This window comes from Dermacentor variabilis, chromosome 1 (genome assembly GCF_050947875.1).
Source record: "Dermacentor variabilis isolate Ectoservices chromosome 1, ASM5094787v1, whole genome shotgun sequence".
In the NCBI taxonomy this organism is placed as follows: Eukaryota; Metazoa; Arthropoda; class Arachnida; order Ixodida; family Ixodidae; genus Dermacentor; species Dermacentor variabilis.
In genome coordinates this window covers 91194614-91211208 of record NC_134568.1, presented here as the reverse complement: position 1 = coordinate 91211208, position 16595 = coordinate 91194614, and the positions used below count along the sequence as shown (strand labels likewise).

The window sequence follows — 16595 nt, the reverse complement described above, 5'->3', positions numbered from 1 at the left end:
TGTACTGGGCACGATGTGGTGAAACCGCTGTCTTTTTACATCCAGCACACAAATGCAAGGCTGGCTTACCACAAGAGCAACATGCTACCAAAAGCAAACTTCACTACACTTCTGTAATACGGAAGTGGTCTCAAGTAATGCAGCACACGACATGAAGTCATGTGGTCGCGCATCTAGATGCACTCGCTGCACTGGCACTCCGCTGTGTGCAGCCACACTCTCAAGTGCCCTGCCATATTTTGTGGCTGAGCATATGTATGCCATGGAGAACTCTAAAAGCTGTACTTCTATCGAAGTGCGATCACACAAAGAAAGCATTGAAATACATGCTTGTATCAGAGGCACCAGTGTGAAGCCTGAGCAAAATTTATGGAACAGTGAACAGTTTGACAGAGCGACGGAACTACAATTTAATGGCTTGTGAAACTCATGAGGTGAAGCGTTGACAGCCTAGCAAAAACCAAACGTCTCTTTGAAGTATAGCGGCGCACTACAAGATATGGCTCGAGAACAAGAAAAAGGTGGTTTTTTGCCGAGACATGTACATCTTGTGCTGTGCTTGCAGTTGGCCATAGTATACTTACATGACTTTTCATGCACAGACACAAAGGCGAGACGAGAGTGGAAATTTGAGATAAACCAAAGCGGCTCATTTAAATATGTATTCATTATGGGGAAACAAAGTGAAAAAAATGAGACAACAAAGACGGACAGGACAGGTGCTAATTACCAACAAAGTGTTTATTTTTGCGAGCCCAAATATATATGTATTCCAGGAGAGAGAAATGGGAGGGGTGTGAAACACACGCATGTGTCCTACCCTATCTAGGACAGTGAATTGCTCAGCTGTGGAGATAGTTAATCTCTTTGTTGGTTAATGCAACTGATGGTGAATTAGTACATGCAGGCCCTATGGAGTGCATGACTAACACCTCATATATTTCCAGAGCGTCGGTATCGTGGTACATGTAGCTGCTTGTGATATACGTCTGGTGAAAGTGAGGGCTGCATCTGCACTGGGTACATGGGATCACCGAATTGCGCTATTGCACTCTTGGCACTTTTACTGTAAACAATAGAGGTCAAGACATACGAACCCTCCTTCTTCGTCCGTCTGAAGTAGCTTCAAGTTGTCCTCGCTTAGTGAGGTGACAACACATGGCAGACACGGCTGCCGAATGCCTGTTAATTTAACAGGGAGTGCTTCAACGCATTCAAGGACGACACTATTGCTTTCAGCTGGCGCTGCCTTGCTGTTATTGGCTCTGACAAGGGAGAGAAGCTCAATTTTGTCTAATTTTGGGCCAACAGAAAACTTGGGTCTAAGTCCCAGGACCTGTTCAACATTTCCTGGGATGACTGCGCCACCAATCTTTTGAACGGTTAGCCTTGGGCAGGTTGCTGGTGTGTTCCTGGGTAGTGTGGTGCGGAGGTTCTTCCACAAGAATTCTTTCCATGTTCTTCACTGTGAAAACATAAAAGAGGGCTTCCCTTTCCGGGTGATTGTTTCGGAAGTTGGCACTTGGCAGCATTGTTTGGGAGCTTACCTGCAAAAAAGGCCTGTCTTTGCTCAATGTCAATGACCCATTCACTGTTCTAAAACTGTCAGAGGTGTTGCAGTTTTTGGAGGAGTCTTGCCCCCTGAGAGTGCACGCATTTTTGGCGGACATCAGTGACCTTTATTATCCTCAGCCTCAGGCAGCCCTCGCTGATACTTTTTTTTTCCAATCTTTCCAATGTTACTATACAATCTTTATGTATTACTTTACAATCTTTCCATGTTACTATATTGTATACTTCCTTGTTATATTACTGTATTGCTATATATATATCTCTGTTGTTATATTGTTACTATATTATCTTATTCTTTTGTGGCTTTGGTTTTGCCTTTGTATAACTGTGCCCTTCTTGTCTGGACCTAACTATGGTCTGCAGTATGTATATAAATAAATAAGCAACTACTATACAAGAATAGATTGAAGAGCACGGCGCAGTACGTTTCCAGAACGCCATCGGCACCAGTGTTACCAGGCTTTTGGGCCTTTCGTTCTTTTGTTCGGACCTTAGCTCCGCCGTCGTCAGACAGAACATGCAGTTCTACATGCAAAAAGAGGGTGTTTGCATAGGGTCATGCATCGCCCCGATTTTAAGCGAGTCTTTTAGTGCACTACAACAGACGCTCGCAGGATTGCCTAGGTTCGACTGGGTGGGTGAAGGCATTTCATTACGCCGATGATTTCCTGGTCTTATTCCGCACTAACCCTGACAAAGTGAGCACAAAGGTTGACCAGATTTGCCGCAGTTTCTGCACAAGCTTCCTTGGACTTTCCTTCACCAGGTGATCAACTTCGCTTTCTCAACCTCACGCTTCACTTCGGCAACAAGCACACCTGCTGGACCTATGCCCCGCGCTCGAAGAAGGACCTTCTACATTTCTCATCTCATTACTCAAAGCTTGTGAAACACGCTATCACACTAAAAGTCATGAGGAATGCCTTAGGTCGTTCCTGTCCTTATCAAGTCGCTCCAAGTTTCACTCATCAAGTTGATGGATTGAAAAAGGCATGTTTTCCAAAGCAATTCCTGTCAGGGCTGGCAGAAGTAATTTTACGAGAATGCCGTTTGTCAAAAAAGAAAGCTCAGCCAGAGGTTTACAGGGCAAGTGACCATGATCCCCTACCTGCACTGCGTCTCCCACAGGGTGAAGAAGACTGCTGTGCATGCGGGATTGAGAGTGGTATACTTGGTGCCCATAAAACTAGGTTTCTTCTGCAGGCGAGTGAATGCCTCTTGCGTAGAGGAACCCATCTGCGGAAAAAACATGCAAGTCGCTTCATCCCCTGTGTGGCAGAAGTTGCGTATGTGGTTCCTACATCGTGTGGTGGCCTGTACATTGGGCACAGGCCGCCGATGCCGTTGTATAAACGACCACTTCCGTAAGCATGCCAACAACCTTGCAGTGAAGACTGGCAGTAATTTGGCAAACCATTGTGCCTAGCGCAGATGCAGTCCTCACTTCCAGAATTTAGGAATATGTGCATAAAGTGGTGTCTGACTTATTTTTTTCTTTTAACTTTAGCACTGTTTTTCTTTTGGCATCATTTACTACCAAGCGTTGAGCAGGTGCTTAGGTCTCAGGCAAATGAAATAATCATGCTCTTGAAGTCCAAATGAACACACTCGTTGAGACCACGACGCGAAGCACTTGTCATGTATTGGTCTCAGTGTGTGCCTTTGCTAGCACTTCAGTACCATGAATGCCGACTAACTAGCCCAGCTGTCTACACTTCTGCCAAGTAATCTTGCAAATTCCACTCAATACATTGCTTTCTTGGAAATGAGCTATATATATATCTCTGTTGTTATATTGTTACTATATTATCTTATTCTTTTGTGGCTTTGGTTTTGCCTTTGTATAACTGTGCCCTTCTTGTCTGGACCTAACTATGGTCTGCAGTATGTATATAAATAAATAAGCAACTACTATACAAGAATAGATTGAAGAGCACGGCGCAGTACGTTTCCAGAACGCCATCGGCACCAGTGTTACCAGGCTTTTGGGCCTTTCGTTCTTTTGTTCGGACCTTAGCTCCGCCGTCGTCAGACAGAACATGCAGTTCTACATGCAAAAAGAGGGTGTTTGCATAGGGTCATGCATCGCCCCGATTTTAAGCGAGTCTTTTCCACAATTATTTCAAATTTGTACATTGCAAAGGTTCCACATGAGGGATAAAGCATCATGTACTCTATGATTGCAATCACTCACTAGTTTATTGCACCACAGTAGCCATTGCAACATTCTATCATTAGGTCATCTGGCTTATTGCCATGATATGAGGTGTTTTTGAAAAACAATGTGTTGTTTCAGGTGTTGACTATGGCCACTCTGTATTACATGCTCTACATTTGGAACAGGGAGAAGAAGGTTTAATTTAAGGAAAGGTGGGAGAGTCTGCATTTGAGTTCTTGGGGTATATACTGATATGTCTTTTACAATGGGTGCCAAAGTTTGCTTTTGGCCATTTAGCCAGCTTGACAATGTGTGTGACTAGGCGAAAAAGGTGAATCTGAAACCTTGCGACTTTGAAGCAGCTGTCGGATCTGAGCTGCTTTTCCCTTGCCTATCAAAATATGTGTCTGTATCAAAGCATGACCATGATGTTTGTACGTTGTGTGATATCTGGCATGAAAACAAATATTGATGGCCCTATATTGCACCCAACATTTAATGATAAATGGCAGGATGTAATGAGTATGCTACACTGTTTACTTTTGAAAAGTAGCGAAAGCTTGAAAAAGTTTCATAAAAAATGAGCACATGTTGCTGTAGTATTGGCAAAACACAGTATGCATGTTGTTAGCACTGGCTACAAATCTCGTTAAGCAGGAACTTGGTGTTGTTTCGTTTGTATGTAGTCAAGTATTGTGTCCTATATGTGGCATAATGTTTGTGCATGCACATATTTATTTATTTATTTATTTATTTATTATACATACTTTCAAGGCCCTAAGGCACTACTACAGAAAGGAGTGGTACATAAAGCAATGTAATATGCAGACAATGGTATGCACACAACGTTAAGCGATAGCGTGGTAGACTGCTGTTTTGAATGAAGATATATCTGTGATCTGAATGATGGAAGCAGGAAGGTGGTTCCAGTCGACACTTGTGTGGGGTAAAAAAGAATCATGGTACTTGTTCGTTTGGGAGGATAGGACGGCAATTTTATATCTGTGGTCAGAACGGGATGAAGTGTAGAAAGGTGGGGTGATAAGTTGATTCTTGAGAACGTGGTTAGAGTGATAAACCTTGTGAAACAGGCAAAGACGAGCACATTTGCAGCATAATGAAAGATCTGGCAGATTCAGGGTTTTTATCATACATGTAACACTGGAATGGCGGGAATAGTTAGATAAAATAAAGCGAGCTGCTTGATTTTGAATGGCTTCAAGGTTTCCGGTTAGTGATGCTTGATTGTTATCCCAAATGGCAGATGCGTATTCAAGTTTTGAGTGAACTAGGGTTTTGTCGAGCGTCCATTTTACCAAAGTGGGAACGGTAGAAAAGTTACGACGAAGATATCCTAACATGCGATTAGCATTAGCAGTAATATAATTAGTATGCATATTCCATGAAATATCATTAGTTATGTGAAGGCCAAGATATTTGTGAGCGTTAATGGATGCTAAGAAGTGTCACATGAGACTGTGGCATGAAATGCATTATTAGTCGGTAATATTTTTATTTTTTTGCATTTAGAAGTCAATTTTTGAAATGCCTTGTTTGTATCTTTCAGAATTGCCTTATTCGATTTGGTATTCACAACATTGTTTGTACTTTTAGGCATCCCCTGCCAGCCTAGATGACTTGCTGCTCCCTAAAACAATAGAGTATGTACCAGACATTTATGCTATTGGTGCGCAAGAAGCCATGAGTGACAGGTAGGATTTTAGTGATTTTACGCTACATTTGTCTATTTCCTTACTACTGTTCAATCATTTAGTTATCTTGTCTCTGTGCACCTTTATGCATGGAGTGATGCTGTTGCTCTCTGTAGCCTCAAGGTGTCTGGTGTGGCTTTTTTTCTCTCTCTTCTCTCCCTCTTAGAAAGGAGTGGGAAACTAGACTTCAATTCACGCTGGGTCCTTCGCATGTTCTTTTCTCCTCTGTCTCTCTGGGTGTCTTGTGCCTCTCCATTTTTTTGCGTCGAGATCTGATATGGTTTTGCTCAGGTAATCTCCGGGTGCATGCAGTATCTTTTCTCCACTGTCTTGCATTTATTGTATTGTGCACTAGTGCATAAATAAACGGGCACTGGTCATGTTTGACTTGCTCTCTAAAGTGGTTTGACATGTTCAAAACTGCAAATTTCTTGCATTTTTGTGGTGTAAAATCCTTCCTTCTTTTTTTAAGCTGCTGAAGAAGCAACGTATGCTACACGTACTGTTTCTTCTGTTAAGACAAAGGGAGCTGTCGCCATCGCTTTCCAGTTTTTTGGGTCCTCAATGTTGTTTATCAACTCCCATCTTGCAGGTAAATTTTCTGTAATGAGTTTAGTTGGTAATTAGCATCCAAGAAATTTAAAGGTGTAATGGCATAAAATTTGAAGTGTTTGTATCAGATATTTCTTCAGTACATGTGATAAACGAGAAGAAAAGGGTTGACCGAGGGGCCCGATTTTTATTAGTCATATCATAAGAAGCCAACAAACACTGATACCAAGGACAACATAGGGGAAATTACCTGTGATTAATAAGTGAAATAAAGAAATGATAAATTAATGGAAATTAAAGTGGATGAAAAAACAACTTGCCGCAGGTGGGCAACGGTCCCACAACCTTTGCATGCGCATGCGAAGGCTGTGGGATCGTTCCCCACCTGCAGCAAGTTGTTTTTTCATACATTTTTTTTTCGAAGGTTGTGGAATCGTTCCCAACCTGCGGCAAGTTGTTTTTTCATCCACTTTTATTTCCATTAATTTTTCATTTATTAAGCACAAGTAATTTCCCCTATGTTGTCCTTGGTATCAGTGTTTGTTGGCTTCTTATGATGTATTTAGTGCATGTATTTAGTGCATGTATTTATGATGTATTTAGTGCATTTATTGCAGACACTTTCAACCAAATATTGATGACAAGCAAAGGTTAGAACATATCTTATTCTGCTTTTTAAAGCCATTTGAGGGGCTATCTTCAAAGTGCAGCACCTTATGACATAAAATTTAACATAGCATGACGGCCGACGTGTGATTTAGATGAATGGGCCTTTATGATGCTTAATGACGGTGAGTAAACATTGCAGATAATTGTTAGGACAGGGGCATGTGTGAGGGCAGAAGAAAACTGCACCTAAAAATTTAATGTTCCCTCAAGCCCTTAAAGGCTAAAGAGCCAAACATTTATCTCTGCAGTTGCATTAAAAGTGGAGTGCACCCCTCCCTTGTTGGCAATATGTGCCACTTTTCTTTAGTGTGTAATGCAAAGGAAATTTAGTTGAAGCGAAAGAAAAGCACTGCCTTCATGGTGCAGGAGATGGCATGACCTCTTTAGGAGGATTAAATGTGCTGAGCTTTCAGCCACATCACAAGGTTGCTTAATGTAATAGTTTGACTGTCATGTCTCTTTGTCAGAAATTTGTGACACTACATGATCACTAGCTGCATGAATGCAAGGACAAGCTAGTAATGACTTGTATTAAAGGAGTACTGACACAAAAAACTTTTGGCTCTGTTTTTTATGGTTAATCAGTAGCTATTGATCCAGTAATCATGCTAAAGAAACTTGTTTGCTCTAGTGCGTGATGGTTGTTTAGTGATATGCTTGTATCTCACAATAAGTCACTTTTTCGATTTCGAAGAGCACTTTGGGGGGTGCCCCATGATGTAAGATGCATGCTCGTAAATAGCAATGGATCACTTGAGCGCACCGGCCTGTGACGCACACTAGTGCACCATCTACCATGCCATCTCTGTTCCTGTTTTGTCTGATAGTTTGGTGCTAGTTTGGTGGGAAACCTGTGCATTGCTACAGCATCGTAATTGTCATGCAGTAGTCCACTATGCAATATGACCTGGCATTAGAGCGTACATCCATGTTTTAGCATGTCTGCAAACTTCTTGCTATTTGTGGTTTGCTAAGTTCCTGGAGAGGTGTATGGCAGGAACATTGGGTGTCTCAATGTCCTCCTCGCCTGCCGCTCCGAACAGGGTGGAGACAATCGCATCGTCTGCTTAGGGGTTCCCACGCCCTCTCCGAGGGATGCGTTGCTGGCACGCATATGTATTAGCGTTTTGTAGGCAGCATGGGGGCTTTATGTAGACAGAAATACTGTAGAAAGGCATTAATGCATGCTGATAGTTAAGCAGACAATATTTTTGATAGTTTACAGTCTAAGAACACTATTAAATAAGCAGCCTCATGCAGTTATGTAATGCTGTAGTCTGAAATCATTTCGAAACATGTTACGACCGCTTGTTGGTGTGATAGTTCGTGTACTGTCAAACGAAAACTAGGTTGCATGGTAACCGCTGTTTTGTTCTGCAGGTGGAAAATAACGCGTTTACTCAAGCATTCGTATAGAGCATTGATCGAATGAATGCAGACTGACCATACTATTAGGAATTGCTGTTTTTCAGGCAGATTTGCGTGGTGAAGCTGCGTTTCTGGGAAACAAATCGTTATGCAGCTATAATAATGAAATTCCTTCCGAACATGCTGATAGTAAGAGAACCAGTCAATAAATGACGAATGAATATGTGATTATTTTCACAATGTTTTGATCTAAGTACATGTTTTTATTGTTTACTGTCATTCGTCACACATCTTTGGCATAGCTGTTCGGACCAAAAAGCATAAGCTAGGAGAATGAGCTTTTAATAAATCTAAGCAAAGCAAATGGCAATATTACTGTGTGGCTCAACTTGATAAGTTAAACGGAAGTGAAGCAAATGTACACACAAACAAAATCAACATTAAAAAGGCTAACAGAAATGAAGCAAAAGTGTGTGAATTGTGGCAGTGTAGATAAATTTCCAATTTTGAAGTTCACTGTAAGCGCACTCTTGCACAAGACTTGCATGCCCATTAGGTCCCTTTGCCGTGACCTGATGCATGTAGCATAGTAAAGTTGAAAAACATCCATGAGCGTGCACAACACCACACCAAAAATAGAGAATTTTAGAAAGTGTGCAGCACAGAGTCTGCGGGAGCTAAAGGGACGCATGCGAGTTTTCCACGTGTGCTTTCCACATGCGAGTTTGCATATGCTGAGTATGGGTGGGGTTCCAGTGGCTATTTCTAAAACATGACAGAGGCAGTCAAGAGAGAATTATTTCTTAATGCTTTGAACTCGCTGCTGCTAATTTGCCTAACTGGTAAATTACTTCTTATGCATTATGCGCTTGTATATTCTAAGTTAACCTATTGTTAACTGATGTATGGGGAACAACTACGACGACTATCAGAAACTACTAGTACTTCAAAAGAGAGTTTTGCGGTACATTCATGGTTGCTATGGCAGACCAAAAGATTTTTCCGTGTCACCATTGTTTTGCAGTTATTATTTGCTTAAAGTGAACCAAGTCTACTTTTTTCGTTTGCTGCAGCATATTAAAGCCAACAAATCACATACTCAAAACAATAGTTTGTTTAATGACGCATACTATATTCGAAAACAAATCCACTGGGTCCCCACGATGCGTGCTAACTATGGCAAACAAAAATTAAATTATCAAGTGACTGCGGCTATTAATAAAATGTCGACAAATGTTAATTTTGACGTTTCATTCAAAACGTTTAAAAAGGAAACAAAGAAGTATCTTATCGATTCTGGTTTTGGTTTTGTATAACACCGTTTTTACTGTTGTATGCTTAAATAACTGCATCATGTGACACTTGCAAGTGCAGGTGATTTTGCATTTATATTGTTATATTTTCAGTTATGTGTTTGTGTATTCTGATGTCAGTCTGTACAGGGGAGCCGAGGCCTTCGTCAGGCATTCCAACCTTTAGCCCTGGCTTCCTCCTTTGTATGAACGGGAAAATAAACTTCACTAATGCACTGCTTGCCCTCAGAAAACGTTCTCCGCAATGTGAAGTATTAGGGAAAATCTGTTTCAATCACCGCTTCAGTATCAAGAAAATGCCTGCAGAAAAATAAATATTCCTAGGAAGTGCCATAATGCTCACACTGCATTTGGATGAGGTTTTCGTAAGCTGCTGTTTGTTGTGCTTTATCCTCGCAACCCATACAATTCTTCTTTATGGGTCTCTGAGAAAATAGAACAATCACCAACCATTCCTGGAGTCGTTTGAGCACAGTGACAAACAGCAGCTGCACTTGTTGCGTGACAACGCTCAGGGAATTGACACCCATAATAAACTCCTGCCAACTGCCAACCCGTCCCGACCTGCGAGCTGAGTGTGGCAGTGGCGGACAGCGCTATGAAAACCGATTGTGGCAGCGAGAGCCCTGTCAAAGAATGTTCCCACCCTGTATGGAGCGGCAACGAGGAGGACATCGAGGCACCCGACAGGAACAATGCTGGTAGCGACATCTGGTGGCACAGTATTTAACCAGAGAATATGCAAAACTAATGCAGCAACTTACAAATTCTACCTGCCTGTTGGTGTAAAGCAATGGTAGCGACATGATTGTTAATGTGCAGTACTTTTTTGATAATTCCCTTCGACAATAATACTGGCATGACAAAAAAAAAAAAATAGGTTCGAATTAATTGTAGTTGGACAGATCGTCACAAGATGTCATACCAGCTTTGCTACTGCAGGCCACAGCACCGATAACCTGGTGGTGCATAAATGGCAAGAAGTTTGTGCGTACACTTTGTGTGTGCACATACGTACGTCATGAGTGCTGTCACTACAACACACCCAATGCAAACAATGCTGAAACATCTTCCGAATGGCAAGACAAGCCACTGATGTCGCATGTCACCAAAATCAATCGTTTTGTAAACTATTTGTAAACATTGTTTACAAATAGGACTTACGCTAATGATTACATCCATAGGTGCTGCACTTCCCAGTTCGTCGCTTGCACGAACTTAGAAATTAAATTAATATCCATTCTAAGCTGCATTTGCTATTGATACTTTACAGATGATACTTGTGAGCTTGCAGCAGTGTAATCTACCAGTTATTTCAAATTAGAATTTTTGTGTCCATGCTCCTTTAATAACAGATGATGTGATTAATCACCCATAGCATGTTGGAGCAAATTAGATTTTGTACTGGTCAATAGCCACTTATCACTGCTAAAAATACAGACAAAAAATTTTGTATCTGTGCTCCTTTAGAGTTTCACTGTATTACATTTAAGCACGCTAATGTTCTTTTTTTTAAACTCTATTTCTTTTTAGCTCATGAAAAAAGAGTCAAGGAACGCATCCACGATTATGAAAAGATCTGTCATCAGATCGACTTACCAAAGCAAGCTCAACTTAAGTTGCAGTACCAAAGCAAAGGTTGGTCTGTCTCATGTATGTGATGATGTAAGTGCCATGCCCCTGCCGTGAAGAACTTTGTAACAAAACTGCTAAATGTGAATGTTGTAATAGCTGCTAAATGAACAGTTATAGTACTTTGCATATCAAAGTTGTCTTTTTAGCCTACATATTTATTAAATTGAGAGTTTCTTTTAGCAAGTAATATTTTATGTCTCACAAGGAGTCCTGTTGGCCAATGGCAGGTAAATGATGTTTTCTAAATCAAATTTTACCACAATCTAGTTCGTAGTTTACTATTGGTGTACTCAGATCAATAAGCTACACGTCATGACAGCAAGGCCTGATCAACAGGGGGGGGGGGGGGGGGGAGAAGTGAGGAAGGGATACCCGGAAGGAAAGGTTTGCCTTTTTTGAGTGAATTATGCTTTGTAAAAAAAAAATACTGGTAAACCTCTATATAATCAGCTTCAATATAACGAAATTCTCGATATAACGAAGTATTTAACTTTTCATAATCTCATCAAGACACTTTCCATGTTGGGCCAGTTGGGCAGGATGTCCTGAACTAAACGTAACAGTGCAAACACCTAAGACGAGCCACAAAAAGAAAGACACGACACACTGTGCACACACAGCGCCAGTGTGTGTCGTGTCTTTCTTTTTGTGGCTCGTCTTGGGTGTTTGCGCTGTTACGTTTAGTTCAGAATTATGTACCAACTAGGCCCAAATGAAGTGTTACTGGTTAGGATGTGTTGTGCTGTAACGAACCTTACAAAGGATTTTCATAACCTCTTGTACATAAAACACCATGTAATTAGAACCTCAATATAACGCAGTGTGTTTGTATGTGATTTTAATATAACGAAATTTCTCTTGCGCTGCAAAGGAACGCCGAGACAATAAATAGAAACTCCCGTTTACACAGATGGTCAAAGGATTGACTTACAAGCGGCTGCTTGCAAACGCACTTCTCAAATCGCCTCCGGCGCGACAAGAGCGACCGCCGAAGTGAAGCTGCATCATGTTCCGTATAAAGTCCAAGTGCGATAAGATCATCTCGCACCCCACGCACATTGTGCTTTAGGTGTGAGTGAAAGTGTGCGAGTGTGAAAAAGACGGTGGCTTCACTCACGAGTATCGCCTCCCTGCGCGAGCAAAGGGAAAGAGGGAGAGTGGAGCGAACTCGTGGTAACGATCGAACGCGTCGCGATTTCTGATTTCTGGTGCACGACTCGGCCGTGGCTGCGCATGACTATAAGTGCGGCTGAGCGCATACGCATCCGTGCACCCTGCTTTAGAGGTAACCTGCTGCATGTGCAAAGAGTGTGCGTGCTGAGACAGTGTGGCATCATGTAAGCTGTCTTTCCGCGCGATTAGTAGCGAAGGTTGTGTAATCTCTAGTTTCGGTAGCCCGTTGGAGCGAGAGGCAGATGAAGCATTCGCTACCCATTGTCGAGGCTTTTCATGATAGCATCGTCCTAGTGCGGGCGACGCTATCAGCCGCAAGGGCGGAGTGCACGCGAAAGCGTGGCTGGCTTCGCTTAATTCGTACTGCCTATGTGAAGGTATCGTCGACATGGCATGAGACCGTATCGTTCGTTGCCAACTCCCAAATTCAACAAAATGAAATGTTTTCTCATTCATATTTGCTTTTCTTGATCGCTCGATAATTCGGAAAATTCCGTGGCCTCTTTCCCGGTAAGAAAAATCTATCCACGACTGTATTTAGGCATAAAAGGTCGAATTTCGATATAACGAAGTGAATTGCCAATTTTACCTACTTTGTTATATCGAGGTTTAACTTTGTATCATGTAATTTTTTTTAGGAACCTCTATAATACAAGACCATTGCGCTTTCTTCCAGAAGCTTTACATATGACTGATTAAGAGCACTAGGCTAGCTGATGCTGCATATACTGAAAGTATTACAGTCCTGTATTTGTCTGCTTTATGTGTTGTGCCCTGAGCATTGCGAAACTTTCAGAACTTATCCATAAATCTGCTCCTTCCGAAACAGCACATGTGCAGGCAGTTGTGTGACATGAGAGTACAGCAGTGCCACAGTGAAATTTGATGACAGCTAATAATTTTTGAAGATATTACAGACACCGTCTTGCACCAATTACTGCTGTATGTGTTGTAAGCTGGAAGCTGGCTGTGCTGTGGTAGATACTACGGCTTCCTTGGCACATGCCGAGTTGTTATGCGCCATACAGTAACTATAGATTATAATTATTGTTAAGTGGGCTCTTAAATTGACCATATGAATACAGCTAGATGCAGTTGTAAACTTCAGTGTATAAAATCTCTCATCCATTCGCACTGAAAACTGCTTGCATGTCTCCCTTAAAGGGCCCCTCGCCAGGTTTGGCCATTTTTAGCTGACAAGCACAGCGCATACAATGTGCGCTAACGATTGTGTCTGCCAAGTATTACATCCCTGCGCACCTTGAAAGGCGCTTAAATTTCAAAATGAACACAGTTCACCCTTGTCCTCGTGGATGCCGTGCTCCCAACCATAGAGTCGACGTGTATCACACAAGTGCACCTGCGTACATGGCAGTGCTGTGACGTCACTCATAGCGGCATGTGACTTTGAGAATTATTTCAAGGCAGCAGCAATTATTTGTTTAATCTCTTGCTTCAGTAGATTAATTAAAGTGTAGAGAAATAATAAAACCTACAAACTGAGTGTCTGCGTGTCTTAGTTTTACTTCATACTGTAGCAAGGGAGATGTACTTTTGTTTTGGCTGCTTGTTCCCATGTCGTGCAGTCGCGTGTACAGATAGTGAAGCATTCATTTTCTACCGTGTTCCAGCATGCAATCATGCTGTATGATCCGCTTGCGTCTGCCTCAGTGTTCATGTAGCACTGACTTATACCGCTAGTCAGGTGTTCTCGTGCACAGTGCGCAAAATCGTGCGCTGCACGAAACGACATAATGCAACAGCTTGCGTGAGAGGCCATCAGCGGAAGTGCGCCGCACAGCAAAAAAGCACGGAGGGAAAAAAAAAAGAAGGCAGGCCCTGTGACGTATGCGTCAAGCAATCCTCCAGCTTCGGTATAGGAGAATGCAGGGAAGGGATTTTGCTTGCAGAGGCTAGACGGCGGCAAGTGGAGAGAGTGTCTGTGTTGGCAGTGACGCTCGCCTCCTGAAATCAGGGGTTCATGACACTGAAATATTTTTATCTCGGCTATTAATAAACCAATTTGAAAAATTATTGTGGTAGAATGCTCCCTAAAGGGCACGTAACCACTTCCAGCGTATGACCAAAATTTTCTGTGTAGCCTGGTGAGGGGCCCTTTAAGCATGAATTGTATTCACCCACTGCATGCCTTAACGTAATTTAACAATATATTGCGCTTGCTACCTTGATGTTGTCTTAAATTTTATTCATGAACACACTTAGGAGAGGTTATTTTTTGGCTGCTGTTCCTTTCCCTCTCAGGAGCCTGCTGATGAATGCTACAAAGGATATTTCAGCTAACTTTTGCCACACCTTGAAAAAAGTGGAGGCACCGTATGCGAGTGCGACTGACTCATTATTGTTAATTATCCTCTTGAGCAGCTCAGGGTATTCTTGCTGTGAGCTAATTGACTAATTAACAAATAATAATTAGCAAATTTCAATGTATTTATTTGAAAACAAAATCTTTAAAAAGGAAGTTCTGGACGATACAGCGAAACATCAAATAATTTGTTTCCATGAAGATACTTGCGGGTTAAATTTTCCCAAGGTCCTTTGAAAGTGTGCGAGATCTGAAGTACCACGTGACTAGCTGCTTGTGTGCAGTGATATTACTGCCCTCGGACAAGTTCAAAATTGATGACCTGTGTTACGCATATAGTGAACTTGTGAATAGGCTGTAAGCTATAACAGTTCATAGGTGATGACTAGGACTGTCTTATCCGATGCATCACCACGGGTTTCTACGACCTCATCACCCTCTCTGCAGTTTGTCAGGGTTGAAAATGCAGAGTTGCTATGCACACTTTATTGCTATCTCATGACTGCATCACTTCAGCAGGCAAGTTATCTTGGCAAAATTAGTGGTTAACATCATTCTGTTCAATCATTCATCATTGCTTACAGCTTTGTTCATACATAATGTTGCATTGATGTGTTTGTGGGCAGTAACATTGCTGCACAGACGTACTTCACATGATATTTGTTCAGATCTAGTGCACTTTTCTTGGAGCTTGGAAAAACTAAATTTACATCAGCTACCTTTATGAAAAGAAATCGGACACTTCTCGATATGCTCTACGGCTTGTCTATTGAAGGTTTTGCTTTTAAATAAATATTTTAAATGTCAACAACTTTGTCTTTCTTTAATTAGTTAATTATTAGTCTTATCACAAAAAGATAGTCTGATTCACTCAAAAGGACTGTCACCACTGCAGCGTCGGTTGCTTTCACATAGTGCGCATTTGCTTTCTTTTTTTTTTTTTAAGGCTTGGCACAAGTTGGCTGAAACACTTTGTATACAAGTACAGTGTAGAAGGCTTTGTTACAATTCTGTTGCGTGATTATAAAAATATGCACATTTCTGAATATCGGCAACATGGATGAAAAAGTTGTTACATCACAAACTTCATTAAATTGAGTATCATTTTATAGAAGTTCGGCTGTTGTATCAAGGCTTTTTTCTTGAGCAAGACATTATACCCTGTAATAACCAACGCTGAACACTTCATGCTTGCCATGTGTTTTTTGTTGTAAAAATTGTGCAGTGAGACGATGTAAGTTATGAATTGAAAGATCAAGCTTGTTGATTATTTCTGTATGCTTATTTACCCTTGGTAGTACAGCTTCTAGTTAATGTTTTCTGACATGGCTAATGGAGAAGTGACTCAGGTGTGAAAGTTTTATATAAAGCTGATGACAGTAGTGTTACAATGTGGTTGGAGTTTCTGTTTTATAGTTATAAATCCAGCTGCCCATAAAAAAACAATATCCTAGCAGTAAAATGAATAAATTTAATAGATAGAACCAATTAATAATGTTAACTAACTAATATAATTCTATGCTATGGGTGAAGCCTAGCTACTTGCTAGCACCTGCTTTATTTTAGGGTTAGCTAGTGCCCTTTCTTACTGTGCTGGAATGCTCACATTCTTTCATTTGTACACTTTTCAAGTTCCTGCTTTTTATAGAAGGTGTGTAAATGTTTAAATGTTGGGCTTATTTGTTGCAGATGTGACTGCAAGATTTGACCATGTATTTTGGTGTGGCGACCTTAATTTTCGACTTATGAATGAGCGCTCCACTGTTGTTGGTTTGCTGAAGGATCACCATGAGGATAAGCAGTCTACATATGAAAGCCTCCTGAAATTTGATCAGCTGAGAAGTGCTATGCTGGATGGTTTGTATATTTGCATTTTCTGTATACCACCCACTTCATTTTCCTGTTTAGTTCGAACCAATTAAAAGTAAATCAGCTGTGACAGGTAGTGCTCTTCTGCCTCTTCAGGTGGATTTTTGGAAGATGTGGAAATTTCCTGCATGAAAAGTCGCAATGTCCAAGTAGCTACTTAGAAAAATGCAGTAATTAACTTAACAATTTTTCACTTTAGAGCACATGTTGTCCTTGCAAAATTGTAGCAGAGCAGTAGTGTAAAGTCATTT

General features: G+C 41.3%; 1 protein-coding gene across 2 annotated transcripts in view; it reads left to right on the top strand.

Moving 5' to 3' along the window:
• The window catches only part of INPP5E (Inositol-3-phosphate synthase), a 34367-nt gene that overhangs the window by 8472 nt on the left and 9300 nt on the right, over window positions 1–16595 (top strand). For both annotated transcript variants that reach the window (XM_075691149.1, XM_075691148.1), the window contains exons 4-8: window positions 5345–5442; window positions 5609–5733; window positions 5915–6034; window positions 10878–10982; window positions 16165–16332. In XM_075691149.1, the coding sequence (XP_075547264.1) occupies window positions 5345–5442; window positions 5609–5733; window positions 5915–6034; window positions 10878–10982; window positions 16165–16332 (616 nt within the window). The remainder of the gene's footprint in view (window positions 1–5344; window positions 5443–5608; window positions 5734–5914; window positions 6035–10877; window positions 10983–16164; window positions 16333–16595) is intronic.